The 26,098-nt window shown below is 36.9% G+C and overlaps 2 protein-coding genes across 3 annotated transcripts in view; one reads left to right on the top strand and one right to left on the bottom strand.

The window, feature by feature from the left end:
* The window catches only part of NBAS (NBAS subunit of NRZ tethering complex), a 381,587-nt gene that overhangs the window by 13,835 nt on the left and 341,654 nt on the right, over positions 1-26,098 (top strand). For both annotated transcript variants that reach the window (XM_017526040.2, XM_017526057.2), the window contains 3 exons: positions 8,162-8,295; positions 10,948-11,081; positions 12,503-12,601. In XM_017526040.2, the coding sequence (XP_017381529.1) occupies positions 8,162-8,295; positions 10,948-11,081; positions 12,503-12,601 (367 nt within the window). The remainder of the gene's footprint in view (positions 1-8,161; positions 8,296-10,947; positions 11,082-12,502; positions 12,602-26,098) is intronic.
* LOC108302449 (CYFIP-related Rac1 interactor B-like) lies at positions 15,298-17,163 on the bottom strand. The gene has a single exon (XM_037737432.1). It carries the CDS (start codon positions 16,514-16,516, stop codon positions 15,980-15,982), a length of 537 nt encoding a protein of 178 aa, XP_037593360.1. The 5' UTR covers positions 16,517-17,163; the 3' UTR covers positions 15,298-15,979.

Genomic DNA, 26,098 nt, shown 5'->3' with positions numbered 1-26,098 from the left:
TTATAATATTTGTCAGAGTTTTTAGCTTGTACAGTTAATGTGGCAGCAAGGATAAGACACTAATACTTTGAGAGCTAATGTTTTATTTTGTTGGCTTCTGAATGTGTGAATTTATGACCTTAATTCTGCATTAATGGCTTCTTTCCATTTCGTATAATGTGAGGTAGTGATCATTTGCTTGTTATCTGACTCATCTTTATGGGAATAATTCCCGTATGCCAAATGATATTTCATGTGTGTGCCTGGAGAAAAGGAGCCAGATTATTGTTAATGCGTTTTTGAAACTACATATTGCAGAGTCTACCAACTGAAATAGGAGCTATTTGGTTCTACTCTGATATTTTCCAATTATTGTTTTATAAAATACCTGCCATTTGAGTGTTTTAAATGTGGATTGTAACTTGTTTTGGCTCTGTGATTCAGTTTTCTCTTTCTACTTGAATAATGACCTAAAAATAGCACATGAAATTAGAGTTTTTAAAAAGAGTTGTACTATGTTGTTAATCAACAGTTTTTTTCATATTTTTGATTTTGAGATACCATAAATACGAGTTTCCTAATTGTAAGCGGCAACTTGCCTATGACAGGTGTGGTGAGGTCCCATCAGCCCTCCAGTGGCTGGCTGGGCACTCTGACAGCCTGAGCTTCTGCTGGTTGCCTCTGGCTTCCAGCAGCCTCATGAATTTACTGTTAGATGCCATACAAATATGATTTTCTCTGTATGTGTTAACATGAAAAAGGTTGGGAAGGATAGACTATTTGAAACACCTGGACTTTTTTGGTTTTGTTTTGTTTTGTTTTGTTTTGTTTTGTTTAGAGATGGAGTCTGGCTCTGTCACCCAGGCTGCACCCTTCACCTTCTGGGTTCAAGTGATTATTCTACCTTAGCCTCCCCAGTAGTTGGGATTATAGGCGCCTGCCACCATGCCTGGCTAACTTTGTATTTTTAGTAGAGTCAGGATTTCACTGTGTTGGTCAGGCTGGTCTCAAACTCCTGACTTCAAGTGATCCACCTGCCTTGGCCTCCCAGAGTGCTAGAATTATAGGTGTGAGACACCACACCCGGTTGAAACACCCAGACTTGAAATGAAGCATTTTGTTCCAGAACTGTGATTCAGGATCCTCAGATTATATGATGACTATTTTTTCTTTTTTGTAAATTTAAAGTAATTTTTTCTTGTTGAAAAAATAATACACATTCTAGTAGAAACTTTAGAAAATAAAAATGAGCAAAAAGTAGAAAAGAAAAATAAGCTCAGCACCAAGGGATAAATACTATTTACATTTTATTATCAATTGTTTCAGATGTTTTTCTGTAACTACGTGTTACTGTAGATATATCCTATGAAAATAAAGTGTTTTGTAATCTGATTTCTTCACTTAAAGATAGGTTGTTAAAAAAGAGTTATTTTTAGGTTGAAGTTTAAGAAGCACTTTCCAGAGTATCTTTTTTGGTCTGTTCTACTGGATAGTATCTTGGATGTTAGGACATAGGTCTCCTAGCTATCCAGATAATCCAGGAAATGCCTATAAACTTGATCTCTGAGCAGCAAGCAACTTGATAGTATATTTGATTCGACCAGCAAAAAAAAAATCATCATGCATTTGTGCAGATAATTGTATGAAACATAGGTAGCAGATAATTGCATCTGTGTTCATGAAGGATATTGGTATCTAGATTGCTCTTTTGTAATGTCTTTCTGGTTTGGTATTGGAGTAGTGCTAGTTTTGAAAGATGATTTGGCAAGTGTTTCATCATTTTTTAAATTTTCTGAAACAGTTTGTATAGAATTGAATTATTCCTTCCTTTAATGTTTGATGGAATTCACCAGTGAAACTGGGAGTTTTCTTGTAAGCAGGCTTTTAATTAAATTAATCAATTTAAAATTTTTAGTTTAATTAAAATAGATCAATAAGGCTTTTTGAAATTTCAGTTTCCTCTTATTTTCGTTTTTTTTTGGAATTTTTTCCTAAATTGTAGAACTTATTGGCTTAATGTTTATAATATTTCCTATTACCCATCTATTGCCTGTAGGCTCTGTACTGATGTTCCCTCTATCAGTTTTCAGATTTGTACTTGGTATTTTTCTCTTTTCTCTTAAATCAGGCAGGCCAGAGTTTTATGCGTTAAATATTCTTAAAGAAAAAAATGAGTTTTATGGATTTCTTTTTTTGCTTACTTTGATTTTTGCCCTTATTAGTTTCTTTCTTCTGCATACGGGATTTAATTTGCTCTCATTTTTCTAGATGGAAGGTGGAAATTTAGATCACTAATTTTAAACTTTTTTTGTAAATAAACATTTAAGCATTTAAGTCTATTCTAATATAAGCATCTTTTTGTTAATTACATCTAATTTAATTCTGTTGTGGCCGGAGAACATGATTTTAACCTTTTTTGTTAATTGAGGCTTGATTTATGGCCTAGCATATGTTCTGTCTTCATGAATATTTCACATTTAAAAGAATTTGGCTCTTGGGTATAGTGCAGGTATTGGATATAGGTTTTTTTTTTTTTGGCTTGAGACTCTTGCTCTGTCACTCAGGCTGGAGTGCATGGGCACAATCTCGGCTTACTGCACCCTCCACCTCCTGGGTTCAAGCAGATCTCATGCCCCAATCCCCCAGGTAGCTGGGATTATAGGTGTATACCACCATAACCAGCTAATTTTTGTATTTTAATAGAGATGAGGTTTTGTCTTGTTGGTCAGGCGCATCATGAACTCCTGGCCTCAAGTGATCTGCCGCCTCAGCCTCCCAATGTGCTGGGTTTATAGGCATGAGCCACCACTCCTTGCTGTGTCAGGTAACTTTTTAAGAAATTGTATGACAAGGACAATGTTATATTTACCTCACTTTTCCCTTTCTTTCATTTTTTTGTGTATGCATAAAATTGAATTTGCATTTGATAGTGTTTCTTTTTTTCCGGCTTGAAGAACTTGACATTTCTTATAAGGCAGGACTTTTTTTTTTTAATCATTGTCATCCAGGCTGGAATCTAGGCTCACTGACACCTTTGTATCTTGGGCTCCCATGCTTTGCTAGTTTTCAAAATTTTTTGTAGAGATGGGTCTCCCTATGTTGCCCAGGCTGGTCTTGACCTCCTAGATTCAAGCAATCCTCCTACCTTGGCCTCCCAAAGTACTTGAATTACAGGCATGAGCCACCGTACCCTGCCAAGGACTGTTGATAACAAATCTTCTCAATGTTTGTGTTTGTTTTTATAAAACGTTTTATCTGAGAAAAATCTAGGTTAATCTCCTTTCAGCTCTTTTTTTTTTTTTTTTGGGAGTCTTACTCTGTCACCCAGGCTGGAGTACAGTGGCGCGATCTCAACTCACTGTATCCCAGGTCCAAGTGATTCTCCTGCCTTAGCCACTTGAGCAGCTCGGACTACAGGTGCGCGCCAGTACGCCCGGCTCATTTTTTGTATTTTTTGGTAGAGATGGGGTTTTACCATATTGGACAGGCTGGTCTCAAACTCTGCCGTTGTGATCCGCCTGCCTCAGCCTCCCAAAGTTCTGGGCTTACAGGCGTGAGCCACCCGCACCTGACCCTTTTAGCTCTTTAAAGATGTCATTGTTTTGTTTTGGACAAGAAATTGAGAATCATTGCTATTGTTTTCTTAAATGGAAGGTGTCTTTCTTTTGTCTGTCTACTTTAAAATTTTCTTTTTATTATTGGTTGTCAGACGTAAATTATCCTGTGCCTTGATGGCTTTTGAGTTTATCTAGCTTTAAGTTCATTAAGATACTAGATAAGTAGTTTCGTAGGTTTTTTTCAAATTTGAAAAGTTTATGGCTATTGCTTTAAATTTGTTATGGTATCTTTTTTTTAGAGAGCTTCCTCCTTCTTTCCCTCCCTCTGTCCCTCCATTTGTCACATTTTTCTTTATAAATCCAGAGTTTCTTATCGTGTTTACGCTTTCCCTCCTTCCTTCTCTCCCTCCAGCATTTGTCACTTTTTTCTTTATAAATTCAGAGTTTCTTATCATATTTAGGCCTTTCTTATTGTAGAATTGTTAAGGGTTTTCTCATGTGTTCTTCTAGTGACACTGTTAAACATTTACATATTTGGCTTCTCTAATGTCTTTCTGTTCCCACTAGTTTGCCCTTGCTCACTGGCTCTTGACTTGGATGTAAAGAATGTACATACGTGAGAGATTGTTCACCGAATTCACTTTGAAAATGAGGAAACTGAGGCCATACCCAGGGTCAGACCCAGCTCTCTTGTGATAGCACTGAGACTAGAACACAGTTTTTCTTATTTTTAAATCCTTGCTTGTTTCCAATTCTAGTTTGGGTGAATGGGCACTGGACTGAAGTCTTCTCCTTGAGCATTTGGGTATTTGCTGTGTCCCACCAGAGTGTTAGGCACTGGTCATAAACATTATGAACAAAATGGACACAGCGCCTGACATTTTGGAATTTATAGATTCACAAATAAGGCAGACAATAAAAAGCCTGACAAATGATATGGTTTGTCTCTGTGTCCTCACCCAAATCTTATTTTGGAGTGTACTCCCGTAACTTTCACATGTTGTGGAAGGGACCTGGTAGGAGATAGTTGAATCATGGGGGCAGTTTCCCACATATTGTTCTCATGATAGTGAATAAGTCTCACAAGATCTGACGGTTTTATCAGGGGTTTTCGCTTTTGCATCTTCCTCATTCTCTCATTGCCTGCTGCCATCAATGCAAGGTGGATCTTGCTTCTCCTTGCCTTCCACTGTGATTGTGAGGCTTCCCCAGCCACGTGGAACTGTAAGTCCAGTTAACCCTCTTTTGTCTGTAAATTGCCCAGTCTCAGTTATATCTTTATCAGCAGTGTGAAAACGGACTAATACAAGAAGCAAATGTATAATTTGACGTAAGAGCTATGAAGGAAATGAAATCATTGGGCTGGTGAAAAATAATGGGGCTTAGAGGCTACTTACGGGTCACAGAATGTCTTCTAAGGAAGTGCTATTTACAGTGAAGCTTGAAAGATGTAAAAAAAAAAAAGCCAGTGGAGTGTGAGCAAAAGAATGTTCCAGGCTGAGAAAATAGCATCCACAAAAGCTCTGAGGTGGGAAACAGCTTGGCAACTGGGCAGATTTAAGGAGCTACAGCTGATGAAAATATGAGTGGGTTATAAACTCTTTCACCATGCACCTGTCGGTTGTCAATTTGCTGGTTAACTTTTACCGTCAGTGTTTTTCTGCATACTTTTCAGACAACTTCATTGACACTTGCTTTGTAAAAATCTGTACTGTTTATTCCTTTCCCAAGACACATGGGCAACTGGAAAAAAGTCTTTATTTTCACATTGTTATGTGAAAGCTTGTAGTGAAAACATATTTTTATCTAGGTCAAAACACATGCTGAGTTTTCTGGAGTTACTCGTTGTGACTAGAAGTAACAGTAAAAACAAATCCCATTCAGATGCAATGCAGTGCATAGAATCTATTTATCTTATCAAAATGAAATAAGAGGAAAAATCTGTTATCAGATTGCAGTGTTTCCTTAGCACATAAATGTTTTTCAGGGCAAAATTGTCATCTTGCTGGTTTTTATGTAGCATCTGTGCATACGCCAGTTTTTTATTCTTTTGTTATCATTTTATACCTATGTCTGCTTCAAAGTTTGATTTTTTATTTTAGTAGTCTAAAGACAGGGAAGTGATTTTTTAAAAAAATTATTCCCACTTGCAAAAGTGGCTTTTCGGAGTGTATGCAGTATCTTGATAGGCTTTAATAAAATTCGTTAGACTTATCCATGCTGAATGACCTCTTTGGGATTTTTTTGTATACTTTTAACCTATTGATAAATAGTCAAAATGAAGAAACTCATTGATGTCTGGTGTGCTATCCCCATATATTCCCCAAAATATATATTACAGAAGTAAAGGGAAGTTTGAACTCTACCCATTATTCCTTTTAGGTAGATAGATGACTTCTGTTATATAGTTCACATTTCATTGGTAGTCCTGGACGGGTGGTAAACTCTACCATTACCTTGCCCTGTTAATAGAGACTTTTTTTTGAGAGACGTAGATGTCACTCGTTAGTGAAACGTTAATCACTTTGTGTTCTAGGCCTGGGAGTGGAATGTTGAATAAGACATTGTCTCTGATTTCAAGGAGCTCAGAGACTTGTGGGGCAAATAATTATGTAAACAACAATATGATGTTATAAATGCTATGAAAGAGGTATGTACAGCATATTTGGTGGCACAGAGCAGCCAGTTTTCAAGAGTGTGTCAAGAGAGGAGGAGGTAACAACTAGACCTGGAAGGATAAGTAAGATTGGAGGTAAACAGTCTAGTAGAGCAGCAGTATGTATAAAAGGCACATATTTGCTCATTTGCCTGGTTGTTGTGGTATGAATGGGTTGTTAGGTATATGACACAAGAATTGGTAGAAGGCAAAACTGGAAAGCCACAGTGGGGCCTTTTGTGGAGGACTTTTCAATATATGTTAGAAATAAGGCTCGGAGTTGTAAGGAAAAATGAGCACTTAGACAAAGGATTTCTCAGCAAAGTAAATTTATTCCTGCACAGGAGGTGTCTCCTGTATGGCTAGTTGCCACGAGAGCATGCAAAACAAAGGAGAGTAGAAGCTTTTAGTTTTTATGGATCTGCCACCTTTGGCTGGGGTCAGACTGCACAATTTAAACTAGACCCGATTGGCTAAACATTTAAACTTTCTTAGATTAAGGTGGACAAGTGATGGGAGAGAGGGGAGAGGAGGAAGGTGTTGTTGTGGCCAATTAGAGAGCTAGTCTTTGCCCAAGTAAGTAAAGGAATCTGAGCTTGTGTTGATAATGCCACTGGTGCTGTGGCATGCCTGGGCATGTAGTAAAGTCAGAAAGAAGAAAAGGAGAAGAAAGAGGGAGTGGGTACGGGGAATTAAAGAATAAAAGGTTGAGCAGGCTGTTAGAAGAGAAACCTTGCCATATCTCACATATATATTGAGGAGTTTGGACTTGATTCTGTTGGAAATGGAGAACCATTTAGTGATTTTAGTGATCTGTTTATCTTGTTATTTTAGAAATATATCATCTGATAGTATAGAGGAAGGAATAGAAGAGAAGAGACTGTTGGTGGAAGACCGGTTAGTAGGCCAAGCAAGACCTGAGCTGGGATAGTAGCAGAGGCGTAGAGAGAAGACCATACATTTCTGGAGCATTTTTGAGGCAATCCTAAGGCACTGGTGAAGAGGCGGTGTATTGTAATGAAACCTGCACTGCATGGGAAGACAGGGTGCTGATTGTCTGGGTTTTGTTCTACTCCTGACTCATGGTGTCACATTGAGGCCCTAATCATTTTGAATTCTTGCTGGGAAAGGAAGAACACTAATCTATCTACCTAACTCTTCAGTTCTGGGATTCCAGTAAGAGGAAACCGAAGGAAACAAAACAAAACAATAAAAAACCTGAAATCTAACATAGCTTAGAGTTTCACATCCTCTTTTTCTTCTTTTGCAACTGATAGCCTTTCTCTCTATTGTAATGAAAATTTAGAGCAGAAAAAATTCAGTTGTTCAGTTGTTAGAATTATTAAGGTGTTGATTATCAAAATCTTGAAATTGTGTGATTGACTCATAAGAGTTCTTGATCTACCTGCTTCTCTCTATATGTATGTATGTATGTATGTATGTATGTATATGTATATATATGTATGTATGTATATCTATTTTCTCCCTGTTTCCAATACAATGTTAGCATAGTCCCAATTTGTATCTTGGCATCTATATTTGATGTATTTAAAAGATCAAGTTGCAATTTTTATTTTTTGCTTTTAGAGGAACTGAACTCATTGGATTGGAATAATTAATATTGTCTGCCCATTCTGTATGCTTTAGATCTCTCTTAGTATTATAAATGTTTTGAAGTGTGTTATTCCTGGGCCTTTAGTGGACCAGGGCATGCTCAGCATTCATCAGATCATGCATCAGTAGACTTTGCTTCTAAAATAAAACCATAGTTGCAGTGGTTTGTGTTTCCCACTCTTAACTTGAAGTGTGTTTCTGGAAACTGCTCTTTTTTATTGAGGGAAGCGTTATTAGAGATCCTTAGGAGATGATGTAATTAATATAGTTGAATTCTTACTTTAGTTGCAGTTACTAAAAGTGTTGACTGTCTTTGTAATATATTGTTAAAAACACCTCTTGTCTTTTGTTTTAGTTCCGAAAGACCCGAAACCCCAGTGGAGACGGGTAGCATGGAGTTATGATTGTACCTTGCTGGCCTATGCTGAAAGCACAGGAACTGTGAGGGTATTTGATCTCATGGGAAGTGAACTCTTTGTCATTTCCCCGGTATGTACATAGCTTAAATTGATAACATAGTTTTTTCAATGTCATGTATGTATAGGTACTTGAGTAAAAGAGTGTGAAGAGGGGGGAATAATACAAATATAAATCAGAATAATAAGCTGTGAACGTAAGATGCCCAGAATCTACTTAGAGATCTATATACATGCAATATTTATTCCTTGTATTTTGTAATACACTATCCAGATGTAAACCACATGGTAGTAAGCAAACACTAAATATAGATACAGAAAGTTGTTATAAAGTTCCAGTGGCAAAAAGAAGTCAATGGGCTGTTGCAACAGGAACAACTTCAAGAGGAATTAGAACTTGTTACCCTACAGGAAATAGAAATGGAAAAGGAGAGTGGAGAAAAAAAAGTGGTAGTGGTAATTTGTATTTGTGTACTACTTTATTAATGCGTTTGATGTATATTATGATCTTATATTCACAACCCTTTGAGTAGATTGGGCGGATATTGGTCTCATTTTGTCTAGAAAACTAAGATTGAGTGGAAACAAAATGACGTTTGTATGACAATTCAGTTAATAGTGTCTATTCTAGGAATCTAGTGCTCTTTAGTTTGTATCTTCCTTTGTCAACTAAACAAGTTATAGGGTCAGCTAGAACAGTGGTTTTCACTCTGGCTTTATCTTAGAATCACCTGGGGAGCTTTATAAGGCAAAAAAAAAAAAAAAAAAAATTGCCAGATTGCCCGGCTGCGGCTCGCAGAGATTCTGATTTATTTGATCTGAGTGGGGCCTTGGTATTAATATTGTTTATAAGCTTTTCAGCCGATTCTAATGAGAAGCTAGAGTTGAAAACCAATGATATAGAGAATTATTTTTTTTCAGAAATAATGAGTGGAGAGACTACAAATGTGTGTTGTTCTTATATTATGGAAGTCTTAGCCAAACTAAGGAATCTGGATTATTATTTTCTAGACTATTTCTGGCTACAAGAATTACAATGTGAGCTGTATATGTGCTCAAATGTAATATTAAATTATATTTGGTCACATATACAATAATGACAGGTGAAGTTTATTTAACAGTAATAACTACAATGAGAAACTAAAATAAGAAAAAAGTGAAATTTATTTAATACCATATTTTATCTGATATATCCAAAATGTTATAATTTCAACATATAATCAATATAAAACATTATTAATGTGATATTTTGTGCTCCTTCTTTGATTTTAAGTCTTTGAAATGTGATGTGTATTTTTGTATTTATGACATATCTCAATTCAGACTAGCCATATATCAAGTGTTCATTATGTGGTTCTAGAAAATGAGGAACCATTCAGGGTGTTTGGGAGGAAAACCTTTTTCTCTGTCTGCTTAAATTTAGCAGCTAGGGGCCTGCAAATTAAACTGACAAAAGACAGATTAACAGGAGAAAAGTCGTACAGTGTTTATTTATATTTTTACATGCATAGGGAGCTTCTCAGAAAAGATGTGAAAACTCAAAGAAGTGGTTAGACTCAGGCTGATATACCATGTTTTATTTTTTTATAGAGTCTTGTTGTTGCCCAGGCTGGAGATCGTAGTGCAGCCACACCATGATCATAGTGCAGCCACACCTGGCTAATCTTTTAAATTTTTTGTAGAGACAGGATCTTGCAATGCTGTCCAGGCTGGTCTTGGACTCCTGGCTTCAAGTGGTCCTTCCGCCTTGGCCTCTCAGTGTGTTGGGATTACAGATGCGAACCACCCTGTCCAGCCTTATATACCATTTTAATAAAGGAATATAAATTGGTGAGAAGTGATTAGACAAAAGAAAGGGAATTTTGGCTTTTTGAGGTGGTAAATTGTGGGAAAGTGACTAAGAAATGCATGGGAGTTACTAATGGAATAAAGGGATTTTAATAAGTCTGTTTACTCAGACTCATCTTGCTGTGACTTCTGACTTCCAGTGCTGAGTCCGTCTCCTCCTCCTGGTACTGAGGAGCACTTTCACAAAGAGAAATTTGTGCCTTGTTTTTAGGCAGTTAAGGGGCGGGGCAGATAATTTTTCCTGCATCTGTTGATTCTCAGTTGCCTTCAGCACAAAATAATCCTTGTGCCAAAGTGGCATATTTTGGGTTGGCATATTCAAATCCCCTTCAAGGGTGATGAACTTTATTTTGTGTGCTTCCCAAGGTGTATAGGCCTTCACATCTTTAACAGTTTGGCCTGGTGTTTTGTTGATCGAGAAAGGTTAACACTGAGTATTTTATGTGTCCTTTTCTTTAGGTTGCTGATTAGGCAGATGGAAACTGGAGACTTAGCACAATCTGCTGCTGGCAGTGGAAATTAACATTTGGAAGCTTGTATCTTTAAACAAGCTCTTAGAGGTTTTTGAGTCTGAGTGGTGGCATTATCTTTATTTTTTTCTGCAATTGGCATAAAATCTGAATAGAAATTTACTGTGTAGGTGAACATTTTCAAAGGGGCTGCTGTGGTTTCAGCTTGCGTCTGAGAGGGCTGACCTAGATTTGGGTGTCTAGATCCAGGCAGTCTGACTTGCATGATTTTTGAGTATACAGAGAAATTCTGAGGTTATCTTACATAAAGTGTGCCTGAAGCCAGTGTATCAGTTATTCTCCAATTATGCATGTGTTAACTGTTATCTAGTGTTTTTTCAGTAACTTAATTTTTCCCTCTTCTGTAGGCTTCTAGTGTTATAGGTGACCTAAGCTACGCCATTGCTGGGTTGATGTTTTTAGAATACAAAGCAAGTGCGCAGTGGTCTGCAGAACTCTTGGTCATCAATTACCGAGGAGAACTTAGAAGTTACCTTGTAAGGTAAAAATGTACTTTGGGAAGCCATGTTTGAAATAATGTTTATTTTTCTGTTTTAATGTCAGATTTTGGTATTTCTTTTTTTTTTTCCTTCTGTCTATTATGAAAAATTGCCAACATAATAGGGAAGTTGAACGAATGGTGTAGTGAACACCCGTTGCTTCCACTTGGATTTTACAATTAGGATTTTACTATGTTTGCTATACCATATTTCTAATCATATGTCCATCCCTCTATCCAGCTGTTAATTATTTCATAGTAAGTTGGAGATCAGTACTCAAATGCTTTAGCATGCGTATTATTGATTAGAGTTTAATATTTGCTTATAGTTTTCTTTCTTTTGAGGTGAAATTTGCATGCAGTGAAATGCATACATCTTAATTATACCAGCTAGTGAGTTATGACAAACGCATACATTTGTGCAATTCAAACCTCTGTCAAGATATGGAACATTACCATCATACTAGACAGTTCCCTCATGCCCCTTCCCAATAATTCTCTTTCCGTACCCACTCCCAGAACAACTATTGTTGATTTTTTTTTTTTAAATCACAGATTAGTTTTGCCCATTCTAATAATTTATGTTAATGGAATAACATATAGTCATCCCTCTGTATCTGTGGGTTCTGTTTGTAGATTTGATCAACTGTGGATTGAGAAGATTCAAAAATTGTATCTGTATTGAACATGTACAGACTTTTTTTCTTGTCATTATTGCCTGAGCAGTATAGTATAACAACCATTACATAGCATTTACATTGTATTGGGTATTATAAGGAATCTAGAGATGATTCGAAGTATACAGGAGGATGTGTGTAGGTTAGATGAAAATACTATGCCGTTTTACACCAAGGACTTGAACATTTGCAGATTCTGTTATCCTCTGAGCATCCTGGATCCAGTCCACCAAGGACATCTAGGAATAATTGTAGTATGTACTTTTGTGTCTAAGTCTTCCTTCAGTCATCATATTTTGATATTCATATTTTTAAAGTGTAAAAATATTTTATTCCTTTTTATTGATGATTAGTATTTTATTGTATGAATAGCTCATGATTTAAAAAACCCATTCTTCTATTGATGGAACCGTGTTTCCACTTCTGGGCTATTGCAAATAATGCTGTTACAACCATTCTTGTACAAGTCTTTATGGATATACATTTTCGTTTCTCTTGGGTCAATATCTTCAAGTGGGATTGCTGGGTCATAGGGTAGATACAGTTTATTTTTATAAAAAACTTCCATGCTTTTTACCAACCGGTTTTATCAATTGCCTTCTCATTGTAACAGAGTTCTGGTTGTTTTATATCCTCAGCAATATTTGATATTGTCTGTCTTTTAAATTCTAGACATGTTTTTGGGTATTTAGTGATATTCATTGTGGTTTAATGGTATTTACGTCTTACTTACCTTCTTAAATTTAGTGTTGGAACAAATCAGAGCTACCAAGAAAGTCACTGTTTCAGCTTCAGTAGTCATTATCCTCATGGAATCAACACAGCTATTTATCATCCTGGTCACAGGTAAGTAACCATTTGTTCTCATATTTAGTGGAATAGTAGGTGGATATAGAAATCTTGGTTCAGGTTCAGGGAGAAGAAACTATTTTGATTCTTATGTTGACTTCTTAATTTCCTCCTTTTGTGCCTACTTATCTTTAATATCTATAATATTGTTGTCATCTGATTATTCCTGCTGTTCCAGCTGGCTCACTGAGCCAGGTGGGCACTGGGAATATTCAATGAGGAATTTATTCTCCTCTTTTAACCCTCTGGACCTTATTTTTTTCGTCTTTAAAATGAGTATGATGTCTAACTTAGATAATTAGTGGGAGAACTAGTACTATATATTAGGTGCCCTCACACAGAAGGGCCTTAGGAGATGCTTCTTCCCTTCTTTCTTTCCTTGCTAGTTTGGGCTGTACTGATGTTGCACATTTCTTCCAACAACTGTATCCCATCATTCACATACAAATACACTCCCCTGTATATTTGCCATCTGCATTGAGAGTTACTGGAAACTTTATGGCTTTTTCTACTTCCAGTGATTTCTCCCCTTTAATTTCGTTATTTGATAACAGAAGTCACATGCATTTTATAGGATAGCCAAGCTAAATATTTGGTTTCATAAATGGGTATAGTATTAAATTTTGAGTAAGACAAACCTAACTTGAGCTTTTGAATTTTGAGACTTACTCTGTGTTTAATTGGCAAGTCCTTAACTTGGACTCTCAGTATACTTAAGTCTTTTTGATTGAAAATGTATGCAAGTTTGCATTCTGTTTAGTCATATGTTTGTGTTTAGTTCAGGACTTTGTTATTATGAACTTTTTATACTACAAAAGAACACAGACGTGTACACACACACACACACACACACACACACACACACACACTCTGAAGTCCTCCTTGTGCTCTTCCCTGATTCCATTGTCTCTGTTTAAAGATGACTGCTGTCCTGAGCTTTGTGTATATAATTTTCTTGCTTTCTTTATCGTTTTATCACTCATTCATATTTAGTTTTGCTGTTTTGACTTTATGGAAATGGAATCACACAGAAGACATACAAGTCTCACTTCATGACTGGCTTTTTGGTGCTTTTCTTGCTTTATCATTTTTAACTACTATTTGGGACATTTCATTTTACAAATGATTTGCCGCATATTTATTCATTCTCCTGTAGAAGAAAATTTAGTTCTTAATTTTTTTGTTATAAAGATAGTACTGTGGTAAAAATAATCATGTATTTCTCTGACACATATGTCCAAAAGTTTCTGTAGGATATATAACTAGGAGTGGCAATGCTGGATTGTCAGGTTAGTACATCTTCGCCTTTACTAGATAATCTCAAATGTTTTTCAGAGTATTTGTACCAGTTTATAGTCTCATCAGCAGCATATGAAAGTTACTCTCATTTCACATTCTCATTAATACTCTTGATGTTGTGAGACTTTTAAATGTTTGCTGATTTGGTAGGTGTAGAAGAACATGTCACTGTGGTTTTAATTTGTACTTCCCTAGTTACTAATGAAACTGCGTAGCTTTTTATATGTGATTGACCATTCATGTTTGCTCATCTGTGAAATGCTGGTTTTGTTTCTTTTCTTTTGGTAGGAGGTTTGTTGTTGACATTTTTATATAATCTGCTTAATTCTTAGTCTATTATATGCATAATGAGTATTTTTTTTTAACTAAGATGTCAGTTGCCTTAAAATTTTTTTTATATTTACGTTTTATTTTTACGTTATATTTGCATATAATTTCTAGTGTTTACTTTTAAAAACTGACTCCTTTACCCAACTTCTTGCTTTCCAAAGGTAACCACTTTTAGCTATTTTAATTGATTCCTTTGATTCTTTTCATACATTTAAATGAAAAGCTTATAGTGTACTTCTTGATTCCAATTTTACACAGTGTTTATTGTCTTCCCTTTGTGGAAGGTGGATGTCTCCTCAAAGTTTTCTTACCTACTCTACCACGTGTATGCACAAAGACTCTTCAGTTTGTTCTCCTGTTATGTTATATATTATATCCTTTTATATCATAATTTTATTGTATTATTATGGTTATGTAGATGATATTCATAGGTAAGACAAGAAGCTTGTATAGTGTTGTATGATTTCAGTGATTTTCCAGTGTTATTTATTCATCCAGCAAACACTTACAGATTTCCTACTCTGTGCCACATCCTGTTCCAGGTGCTTAGGGTATGTCTTCCTTGTGGAACTTTTTGAGGGAGTGACGGACAACAAACAATGAATGTAAAATATGTGATTAACTAAGTATTATGGGAAAAAAAAATCAGAGGTGGAGAGTGGAAAGGTGGGAGAGTGGGGCGCAGGTTACACTTTTAAATATGGTGGCCACATTACTCTCATCAAGGAAGTGTCATTTGTACAAAGACCTGCAATAGGTGGGGGTATTAGGTATCTGGGGGAAGAGCACTCTATGCAGAAGGAATGGCCAAAGCAAAAGCCCTGAGTTGGCAGTGTGCTTAGCATTTCCTAGGAACAGCAATGAGACCAGTTAGGCTGAAGCAGATTGAGACGCAGAGTAATAAGGTGAGGTCAAAGAGAGCGTGGTCAGTGCTGAATCATGCAGGGCTTCTGTGACATAGTAAGACCCACCCGGTAAGTTCTTTCTTGTTGATTCTCCTTGTAGTTAATAGTTCTTTTTAGTTTGCTGCATTTTATTTATTTATTTATTTATTTATTTATTTATTTTAGAAAAATGAAAGCTGATTTTTATTTTATCATCAACAGCCGTTCTTTAGACATGAACATGCATACGTAATATTCTACGCACACATCACAGTTTTTAACGTTAGTTAATAAAGGTTAAACACACAACATACATCCTTACAAAAAAAGTCAAAATGCAAACTTAAAACTTTAAACAAAAGTATTACTAATTTTAAAAAAGTATGTGTTGGGTACCATTTGTACAACACAGTTAATTTAAACATTTTCATTTTGGTTGCACATGAAAAAGGCGGCATTAGAAAATAAAGTCATTGAGGGTTTTTAAATAGCAGAATAGGCAGTCTCGCCATGCAGGAGAAGCAATATTAAATATTAGTTTCAAAAAAAATCCACATTTAAAAATATTTAGTTCAAGTCACAGAATTTTTCTCAGTGGAGATCCCAATGCAATGCATAATTAGCTGCCTTAGCTGGCCCGTTTGAAAGGATGATATCCCTTCAGAGTGTAACTTTACTGATTTTGGCACAGAAAAGAAGTCTTAAGAACAAGAACATGATTAAAAAAGGGGGAAGAGGAACAGAGGAAAGAAATAAAAGCAAGAATAAATGAGATAGTAATTGCAATCACTAAAAAACTGTGCATTCTCAGTCATTGCAGAACACTGTCTTCTGCCTACAGCAGGTGCTTACTCCAGAACTGTTATTGCAGCATGGATTTAATTTGCTTGGAGGTAGTCTCATCATTCAAATGTTTTGTTGTGTACCTGAGAGCATTTAGAAGACCTTCTACACTATTAGGAGGTTGGTCCTTAAGAACTTTGATACAACTTTTCATATCAATTTTGGAAGTTTTAGCAAATGCTCCCACTGGATGTACGTGGTCATAGAGTATTATGACGCCCACCGTTACCCTCAAGCAGAATGACACTGTCTCTTCATTTGTAAATCTGCTTCTGTATTCCGGTGTTTCCAGCATGACTCTGCATACACTAGCCATGGCGCTTAAACAATCTGTGGTATTTTCTATTGGTAAATTTTTATTATCTGATACAAATTTTGTTGTGGCATCACTCAAGGTTTTCAGCATTGGAGTTGCCTCTGCATAAAACAAAGACATTCGATTTGCCAATTCATTATTTACTTCGTTTTCTCCTTCTGCCGGTACATTGTTAATCCTCATACGACTTAATGTTCTTCTGTAGTAGCTGAAATCATTCTGTATGGCAGGATTTGTCATCTTGAGTTCATCAAACTGGAGTGTGAAATGAAGAATTTCTGCAAACTGTTTAGCAAGAGCCTGCTCTCGCTCTAGATGCTGGGTGGGAGAATACGGGGTACTTGTTAAGGCTCCCAGAAGACCTCTTAATGCTGCTTCTAACCTCTGAGAAAATTCGTAAAATTTCTTTAATTTGCCCACTAGTGGAACAACTGCACCCCATGCCTTCTCTTGCAACTTCTCATCTGCTGGATGCTGGATTGCCTCTCGTATTTCGTGGCCAGCTCCTCTGTATGACTGCAAGTCCTCCAAGATGCCTTCTGCATCTTTTAATACTACATTCACCTGATTATAAATTTCCTTCTCAGACTCTGTAGGCTGGGCATTTTCAAAATCAAGGAAAAAATTTGGCCCCTGCTCAAGGTGTGTGCATGTCAAAACTTTAAGAAGATTCCCCAAGTTAAGGTACCTTCAGCCAGTGCTGGTGATTCTGTCCTTGTCCTTCTATCCTCCGCTCGAGCCTCCAGGCGCTCTCAGCCCCGCTTCTCCGCCCTCCTCGAGCCGCACAGGCGGCTCCTCAGCGGCGCTAGGGGGAGCCCCGGGTCCGGAGCAGGGGAGCGGCAGCAGCCGGACCGGGAGCCCCTCAGCACCTGCCCCTGTGGCTAAGCCGCGATGTACTTAACACAGGAGATGGATGACTGCATTATTGTTTCTGAATGAAAATTGTTGTAAAGCAAGGAGTATGTATAAGCGGCCTGTTGTGCGTGACAAAAATTTTGCTAGCTTGTTTATATTTTCCATTATGCAGTTTTTTTTTTTAAATGAAATAAGCTGAAATATCACATTTTTATTTAGTTTCAGTTACTCTAGTAATGTGGGCCTGTTATGTTTATCATCCACAAAGATTTTATAAATATGAAATAAATCAGCCAGAGTGGAATTGGGATAAATTGGTAATATACAAACTCAGGGTTTTATGAAATTCATTGTTTTGTCTAATGTTACGAGCATCATTGAAGAGAAACTGAGGTGCTAAATTTGGTAATAGGAAACAAAAATTAATTGAGAAGCTTTGGGATAAGCTCTGTGAATATGCTGATTTTGACTATTTTCTTTTTTACATATCCTAACTCACAGCCTAATGAATGTATTTTATCCTCCTTAAAAACTCAGACTATCTCATTCCAGTTGTGCTTCCATTCTTCAGCCTCCCCCAACACCTCAATGCCTTCTTTGCTTGGTTCTTATTGTTCTTTTTCCTCTGTTGGTTTTAGCATAGATTATAGCCTGATTCTGGCTGAGAGGGTTCTTTGATCTCTGCATTTTAAAGGAGATGACATTAAGTTTTTTGTACACAGTGAGTACTGTGCTTGCTGGTGGAGATTCAAATGTAGTCCCTGTCCTGTATGAGTTTACACCCTATGTGGGAGTCACACAGTCCCAAATAACACTTAATAAGTTAGGTTCAAATGGAAGAGTTAATGTATAGATATTTAATTGGCACATTGCTTTTAGTAGTATATAACATTTTTATTTTTAAGATTTTGTTGCTATTTTGTTTTCAATTTTGTTGAAAATTTTTATATCAACATCTGACATTGCTTTGTATTTCTAACATTTCCTTGATAGCTACAGAAAGGTGATTAGTGTTTGAAGGTAACTACTACTAGACCTTAATTTCAAAAGGAAGAGAACATGCTGACTCTGTAGGGAGAAGTTGTACTTTTGAAAAGCTACTCCTACTCCAATTCCTTGATGACCCTGTGACACTGATTTTCAGTATATAATCCATTGATTTTTACTAAATGTATAGAGTTGTACAACCACTACTACAGTTGGTTTTATATTTATAAAAGATTTAAAAAATATTTTTAAATGTAATCAGATGTGTACAGGAGTCTTGAATTCTGTTCTTGGTTGTCCTGCTTTCTAGCTATGTAATCTCAAGGCAAGTCATTTACTTTTTCTGGACCACACTTTTCTGGCCCTATGCTGGGCACCGACCATAGCTCCTCAAGCACCAGGGAGGCTCATTATAGACTATAGTGTAGCATTTGACAGAGGGAAATTGTGGTGGAGAGTTTAATAGCAGGCATGTGGAAAGATCCAGTGTCAGGGATACCTGGCAGGCAACAGCAGGCTTCAGAGACAAGACTTACTTTTCCTGGGAGAACCAGTTTGAGCAAGACTTTAAAAATTAAATTGTTGGGGCTGGGGGTGGTGGTGGCTCACACCTGCAATCCCAGCACTTTGGGAGGCCGAGGTGGGCAGATCACGAGGTCAAGAGATCAAGACAATCCTGGCCAACATGTTAACCCTATTTGTACTAAAAATACAAAAATTAGCTAGGTGTGGTGGCAGGTGCCTGTAGTCCTAGCTACCCAGGAGGCTGAGGCAGGAGAATCACTTGAACACGGGAGGTGGAGGTTGCAGTGAGCTGAGATGGTACCACTATACTCCAGCCTGGCGACAGAGCAAGACTCCATCTCAGTAATAATAATAATAAATTAAATTGCTGGTATTGGGTTGGAAATTGGGAATTTGGTTTCAGAACCTGGGCAGTCAATTAAATCTGGATAAAAGGTAGGTATGGAATGAACCATATAGGTAGATGCTAAATATATTGTGTTTTTGCAGAGGAGTTGCTTAAATCCACCCTAAGGATCCAGAGGGAATTAAGTCTTCAACTGATGTTCTTTAGCATCAGCTGTGGGTTAAGGGAAGGAAACAGGCAAGAACATCCAAGAACTCTAAGTTGATTTATTCCTTAGTACTTTTATTGACATTCTCTGCCAGGCCAGTGGCTCTTAACAAGGTGTGGACAGCAGAACTACCTAGTGAGCATTAAAACAAATGCATACCTAGGTCCCACTGTCAAAGGCTTGATCAGGTGATTCTGATCCTTTCCTCCCCTCCAGTTAAAGTTCCTTGTGCTAAGCTCTGGGAGACCTAATAGGATGAATGGGATAATGACTAGTATATGTTCCTTGCTTTGCAGTTACCCTCATGAGGGATAGCAGTGAATTTCATTTTAGATGCCATCTCCCTTCCATTGGTTGTAACTGCCTAAAAATCTGGGTTGAGAAGTACTTTGAGGCCAGGCCTGGGCCCATGAGGAGCTAAGATTGATGGATGATACAGGTGTAGAAGTAGCAAAACTGGATACCCATCTTCTCGTGTCTTTCTGCCTGGGGTGAGCATGTGTATGCCTGTGTGTGTTTATTCTGACTTCCTTGGAAGCCTACAACATGGCAGTCAAACTGCAAAGGCACTTGTTTGTGGGTAGGGGTGACAAATGTGAGTAAAACACAAGTTCATGCCATCACGATTTGATGCTCAGTGAGAAAGTTTTCTATAACCTACCGTTTCTTTAGCAAGATTACCCTTGTCCAGAAAACTTCAAAGACCCAGAAAACTGAATTTGTCAACCTGCGGAGAGGATATCACACTTAGGGGCTAACGTAGCTCAAAATGTTGATGTAAAGAAAAAAGCATCAATGAGCCAGTTTAATATTTTATTTTGAAAACTATAATATGGACCAGGACACTTTTCTTGACAGACCTATGTGGGAATCCCGGTTGTAATCAGAAGTTTGTTTAGTAAGCCCAGACAGAAAAAGAAGTGTTATAATATTGATATTTAGCTGACGTACCTGGATTTTTCATGTCTACAGTAAGGAGAGCCTTGCTAGTAAAACTTTATACTTAAATTCCATTTGCCAGGAACCTTCTAATTGACACATGTATTTGTTCTTTATGTATATTCATAGCTAGAGAATATTTGTATACATATATTTTATAAAACCACAGATATGATGCTATCAACTCTCCCTCCGTCCCCACCCAAGTTCGGACTGGGACATGTAACAAGAGCAGACACACAATCTATATTATCACATTTACTCAAAACATCTGCTTTTGCAAAACCTGTGTGGGGCACCTTGCACCCCATATCACAGGTAGGAATCACCACCATCATCTTGGCAGCCAGGGAATCACTCCATTTCAGGTATTATTTTATTCTTTCCCGTTTACCACGTATCTCCCAAATATGGCAGCATGGTGGTTTTAGGTTCTACATGCACAAGTCTTTTTAATTTGCGTAAAAAAATCTGTGGTTTCACAGAGAGTAGTGGTTATGATAAAGCTCAATTACTTAGCTTTTCTGTGCTAACTTTAAATAAATGAACAAATACAAAGATTATGTAAATGATACCTTTCATATGCCAAAAAATGATTTGAAAGAGGTACACTAGTGTCTGAACTTTGAGATATATTTCTGACCTTAGTTACTTTTTATCAGTGTTCACTGCTAGTAGAAAGTTTATTTATTTATTTATTTATTTATTGGAGACAGAGTCTGGCTCTGTCCCCAGGGCTGGAGTGCAATGGCATGATCTTGGCTCACTACAACCTCCACCTTCTGTATTTAAATGATTCTCTGCCTCAGCCTCCCAAGTAGTTGGAATTACAGATGCCCACTACCACGTTTGGCTAATTTTTATATTTTTAGTAGAGATGGGGTTTCACCATGTTGGTCAGGGTGGTCTCAAACTCCTGACTTCAGGTGATCCACCTGTCTCGGACTCTCAAAGTGCTGGGATTACAGTTGTGAGCCACTGCATCTGGCCCATAGAAATACATTTATTTTTGCACAGTCATTCCTTGGTGTCTGTGGAGGCTTGATTCTAGGACCCCTCGTGGATACCAAAATCCATGAATGGTCAAATCCCTGAATGAAATAGCATAGTATTTGCATATGTCTATGCACATTCTCCCATGTATTTCTCATTTCTAGGTTACTTATAATACCTCATACAATGTAAATGCTCTATAAATAGTTGTCATACTGTATTGTTTAGAGAAATAATAACAAGAAAAAAATTCTATACATGTTCCTTACAGATGCAACCATCCATTATTTTTCCTGAATATTTTTCACCTGTGGTTGGTTAAATCCATGTATGCAGAACCCATGGAAATGGAGGACTGACTGTACAGCTGATCCTTGAACAACACAGGGTTCAACTGCATGGGTCCACTTATACACAAATTTTTTTTCAATAAATATATTAGAATTTTTTTTTAAGATTTGCAACAATTTGAAGAAACTTGCAGATGAACCACATACCTTGGAAGTAGCAAAAATATTAAGAAAAAGTTAGATATGTCATTAATGCATAAAATATATGCAGATATGATTCTGTTTTATTATATAATATACACAAATCTATTATAAAAACATTTATTAAAACTTACAGACCGTGTATGATGACATTCACAGTCACGAGAAATGTAAACAGTCATAAAAATGTTGTATTAAATAATAACTGCATAAATTAGCTGTGGTAATACTGTACTACAGTAATAATTTTGTAGTCACCTCCTGTTGCTATTGCAGTGAGCTCAAGTGTTGCAAGTACCCACTTAAAATGTTGCATGACACTAATCATCTCCAAGTGAGCCTTTAGTCTCTCCAGTAAATTGCATATCAGAGTAAAAAGTAATCTCTTGAGGTTCTCGTGCATTTTTTATCCTGTTTAGTGCAGTACTTTAAACCTTGAACAATGCCATTGGACCCATATAAAGTGCCACTAGTGATGCTGGAAGTGCTCCTGGGAAACAGGGAAAAGTCATGACATGACAAGAAAAAGTTGACTTGCTCGATATACACCATAGGTTAAATCTGTAGCTGTGGTGCATACCATTTCAGACAGATGATTCATCTTGTAAACAGTCTATGTAAACACGCAGTATTGATAAATACAGTACAGTATTGTAAATGTATTTAATCTTATGATTTTTCTTAATAATATTCTTATTTCTTTAGCTTACTTTACTGTAAGAATATGGTATGCAATACATATAAAATATGTGTTATTAACACTGTTTTTGTTATCAGTAAGACTTGGGCCAACTTTAGGTTAATAGTAGTTAAATTTTGGGGCAGTCAAAAGTTATGCATGCATTTTGCCTGCTTCGGAGCTGGCACCCGTAACCCTGTGTTATTCAAGGGTCAACTGTATATTGCTGTTATGTTAAACTTGGTTGTTAATTCTCATGGCGTTTTAATGAAATCTTTTGGCCATATTTTTTTCCCTTACCTATTCTATATATTTTTATACTCAGCCTTATCCAAACCTAATGGTTTTTAACCACTTAAATGAATATGTAATATCTTCTAAGTCTGTATCCCAGAAGTTACTACTGGGCCACAAAGCTATTTATTCCCTTGATTACTGAACATCTTTTCTTGAAGAGTTCACAAGTACCTCATACTCATTATATTCTGTGTTCATCATTTTCCCCCTTTAAACCTGCTTCTTCTCATGTATTCCTATATCTTGATGTATAATATTTCCACCAGGCCAAAACTTGAGATTTATCTTAGATAACTCTCAGCTCATTCTTATCATCTCCAAGCCTTGTTGATTCTTCTTCTTTAGTGTGCTTCAAATTTGCCCCCTCCTCTCCATTTCTAGTACCATCCTTATACTGCAGACCCTCATCACTTCTGACCCAATTTACTTATCAAGTTGCTTTCTCTTCCTCTAATTTCTTTTCAATTCTGTTGTCAGAAAGAATTACAAGTCTTAAAATACAAGCCTGATCATTTACTTCTCTACTTAAAAGTCTTTCTGTAATTTCCTTTAACCTTTGGGATAGAGATATAACTTCTTAGATTAGTATTAAAGGCCCTTTGTAGTTTGGCCTTTAATCTGTCGAGCTTTCTATTACATCCTCTCATGTTTTCTTTGCTCTGTGCCAATGGTCAGCACACTTCCTGTAAAGGGGCAGATTGTAAATATTTTAGGCTGTGCAGGCCATATGGTCTCTTACAACTACTTAACTCACCTTCTGTAGTGTGAAAGCAGATATGACAACATATGAAATTCACAGTGTGGCTGTGTTCCAATAAAGCTTTATTTACAAAAATTGGTGGTGGGCTGAATTTGATTTGAGGGGCTGTAATTTGCTGGCCCCTGGTCTAGATAACTCTAGGCAGGTGTAAATTCCTGTTTCTCAAAATGCCATTGTTTTTAAAGCCAGACATTCTGTCTTAGAACTGTATCATTAGTCTCTGCAGCAAGCTGCTTTGCATGGAGTACCTGTCAGTAGATTTTGGTTGAATTGTTAAATATGCTTGACTTTATCAAAGCATATAAAGAGAGAAAGCAATATTAATACCCTGGAATGTAATTTCCATGAAGGCAGAAACTTCATCTGTGTTATTTACAGCTCTGTTTTCAGCTTTTAGAATAGGGCTTGACACATAATTGGTCCTCAATAAATATTTCTCATTAAATAAATGAAAGCCCGACTTTGGAAGAATTAAAATGTAAGATCATGGTGGAACAATTGTATGAATGGGAGACCTAAAACAGATTTTTTTCCAAACTTTTCTTTGGTGAAATTACAGTCTCATTAACCCACAGGAATGTAAACTCCATGAGGGCAGGGAATACCTGATTTCATTATACAGTATTTTCTGCACTACTAGCTTAGCACCTTGCAAGTTTTAGACACTTTCTGAATTGATTTCAATTGGAGTTAAGATTATAGTAGATGAAATTAACTTTATAGAGCCTTTACTGATGACCAGATACTTATATATGCTGAATCCTGCTCATCACAATATGAGAAGGTTTCATAACTGCTGCTGTGTATGTAGAGAAACCTAAGCTCCTAGAGGTTTAAATTTCCTAAGATGGCATGACTGTTCAGTAGTAAATTCATGTCTTTGATTCCCATGCCCAGTAAGCTTTTCTCTGACCAACTTTGGCCTGTGGGCCAAGGAGGTCTGTTTCTAAGCATGGATTTTATATTTTTTAAGTTGTTGAAAAAAACCTCAAAAGAATATTTTATGATATATGAAAATTATATGAAATTCAAATTTCAGTGTTCATAAATATTTATAGGAACATAGCCACACATTTTTTTCTTTTACATATTGTTCCTTTTTTTTCATGTTCTGACATAAATTAGTAGTTGCGAGAGACTGTATGGCCCATGGAGCCTAAAATATTTATAATCTGGCCTTTTACACAAAATGTTTTCTGGCCCCTGTTTTATGTCATCCAGCAGTCTGTCTGCATGTGGGTCTAGTTCTCTTTGGGTGGTACAAAGTAAGGAGTATTGAACTTCGTAGATTTTTCCATAGTTCTTTTTTTCAAGACAGGGTCTTGCTCTGTCCTTCATGTTTGAGTGTAATGATGTATATGGTCTTGGCTTGCTGTAGCTTCTACCTCCTGGGCTCAAGCGATCTTTCCTCCTCAGTCTTCTGAGTAACTGGCATGTGTCACAATATCCAGCCAACTTTTTAAATTTTTGGAGCAATGGAGTTTTGCCATGTTGCTCAAGCTGGTTGGTCTCTAACTCCTGGCTTCAAGTCAGCCTCCTGTCTGGGCCTCCCAAAGTGCTGGAATTACATATGTAAGTCAATGTGCCTGACCTTTCCATACTTCTTGATTCTAAACTCTAAATTGTATTTTAAAAAATTTATAGCCAAGTACCACTCAGTTTTAAATATGATGCCCAGTTATCAAATTGCTAAGGAATGATTTCATTAATGAACTCAGAAGTCCAGGAAAAATTGCCTTGTTTTGTCTTTAATAATAAATCATTCAATATAATCAGTTTTCTGTGATTATTCTTAAGCATGTTGACTAAATAGTCTGATGCTTCCTAATTTGACCTTTAGAAAAGTGTATCTTCTAGAGGTCAGATAACAGATTTCAAACATAAAGTAAAGCAGTGGTTCTCAGAAATGTGGTCCCTGACCAGCAGCATCAGAGTAACTGGGGAAATGGTTAAAAATGCAAATTCTTGGCTGGATACAGTGGCTCATGCCTGTAATCCCAGCACTTCGGGAGGCCAAGGCAGGAAGACCACTTGTGCCAGGGCTTTGAGACCAGCCTGGGCAACATAGGGAGATCCCTGTCTCTACAAAAGATTAAAAAAAAAAAATTAGCCAGGCATGCATATGCCTGTATTCCTGACTATTTGGGAGGCTAAGGTGGGAAGGTCACTTGAATTTGGGAGGTGCGCAGCAATGAGCTGTGATTGTGCCACCACTGAGTGCTTAGGTGACAGAATGTGACCCAGTCTCAAAAATTAAAAAAAAAAAAAGAAATGCAAATTAGTGGAGTCTATGCTAGTCTTCCTGATCCAGGTGCTCCAGAGTGTTGGCCCAGTAATCTATTTTCATAAGCCTTTTAGGTGATTCTGATTCTTATGCTATATCTGAGAACTGCTGATGTAAAGTGTCATGATTATATATGTGTTCTTCTTAGAAGTACCTTAGTAAGGATAAGCAGAATTTAAAATATTGAACTAGCAGGATTTTTGTAGTAAAGAATGTTTAGGAGGTAATACAACGAATTAATATTGGGAACATTTCAGTTTTCCCAAGAGTTATGTCTTCTAGCTGTGAAGTAATAGGTGACATTTTTTGAGCCCTTACTTTGTCAAGTGTAGTCTAAGGCATTTTTAAATTTGGGGACGCGGGGAGTATATTCTTTCTTTCTTTTTCTTTATTACTGGTTGTATGCCTTTAGCACGCTGGTCGTTGGGCGGGTTCTTTGGTTTTAAAGAATTTTAAGC

This window comes from Cebus imitator, unplaced genomic scaffold (genome assembly GCF_001604975.1).
Source record: "Cebus imitator isolate Cc_AM_T3 unplaced genomic scaffold, Cebus_imitator-1.0 Scaffold1, whole genome shotgun sequence".
Classification (NCBI taxonomy): Eukaryota; Metazoa; Chordata; class Mammalia; order Primates; family Cebidae; genus Cebus; species Cebus imitator.
This window is presented reverse-complemented; position numbering and strand designations above follow the sequence as displayed.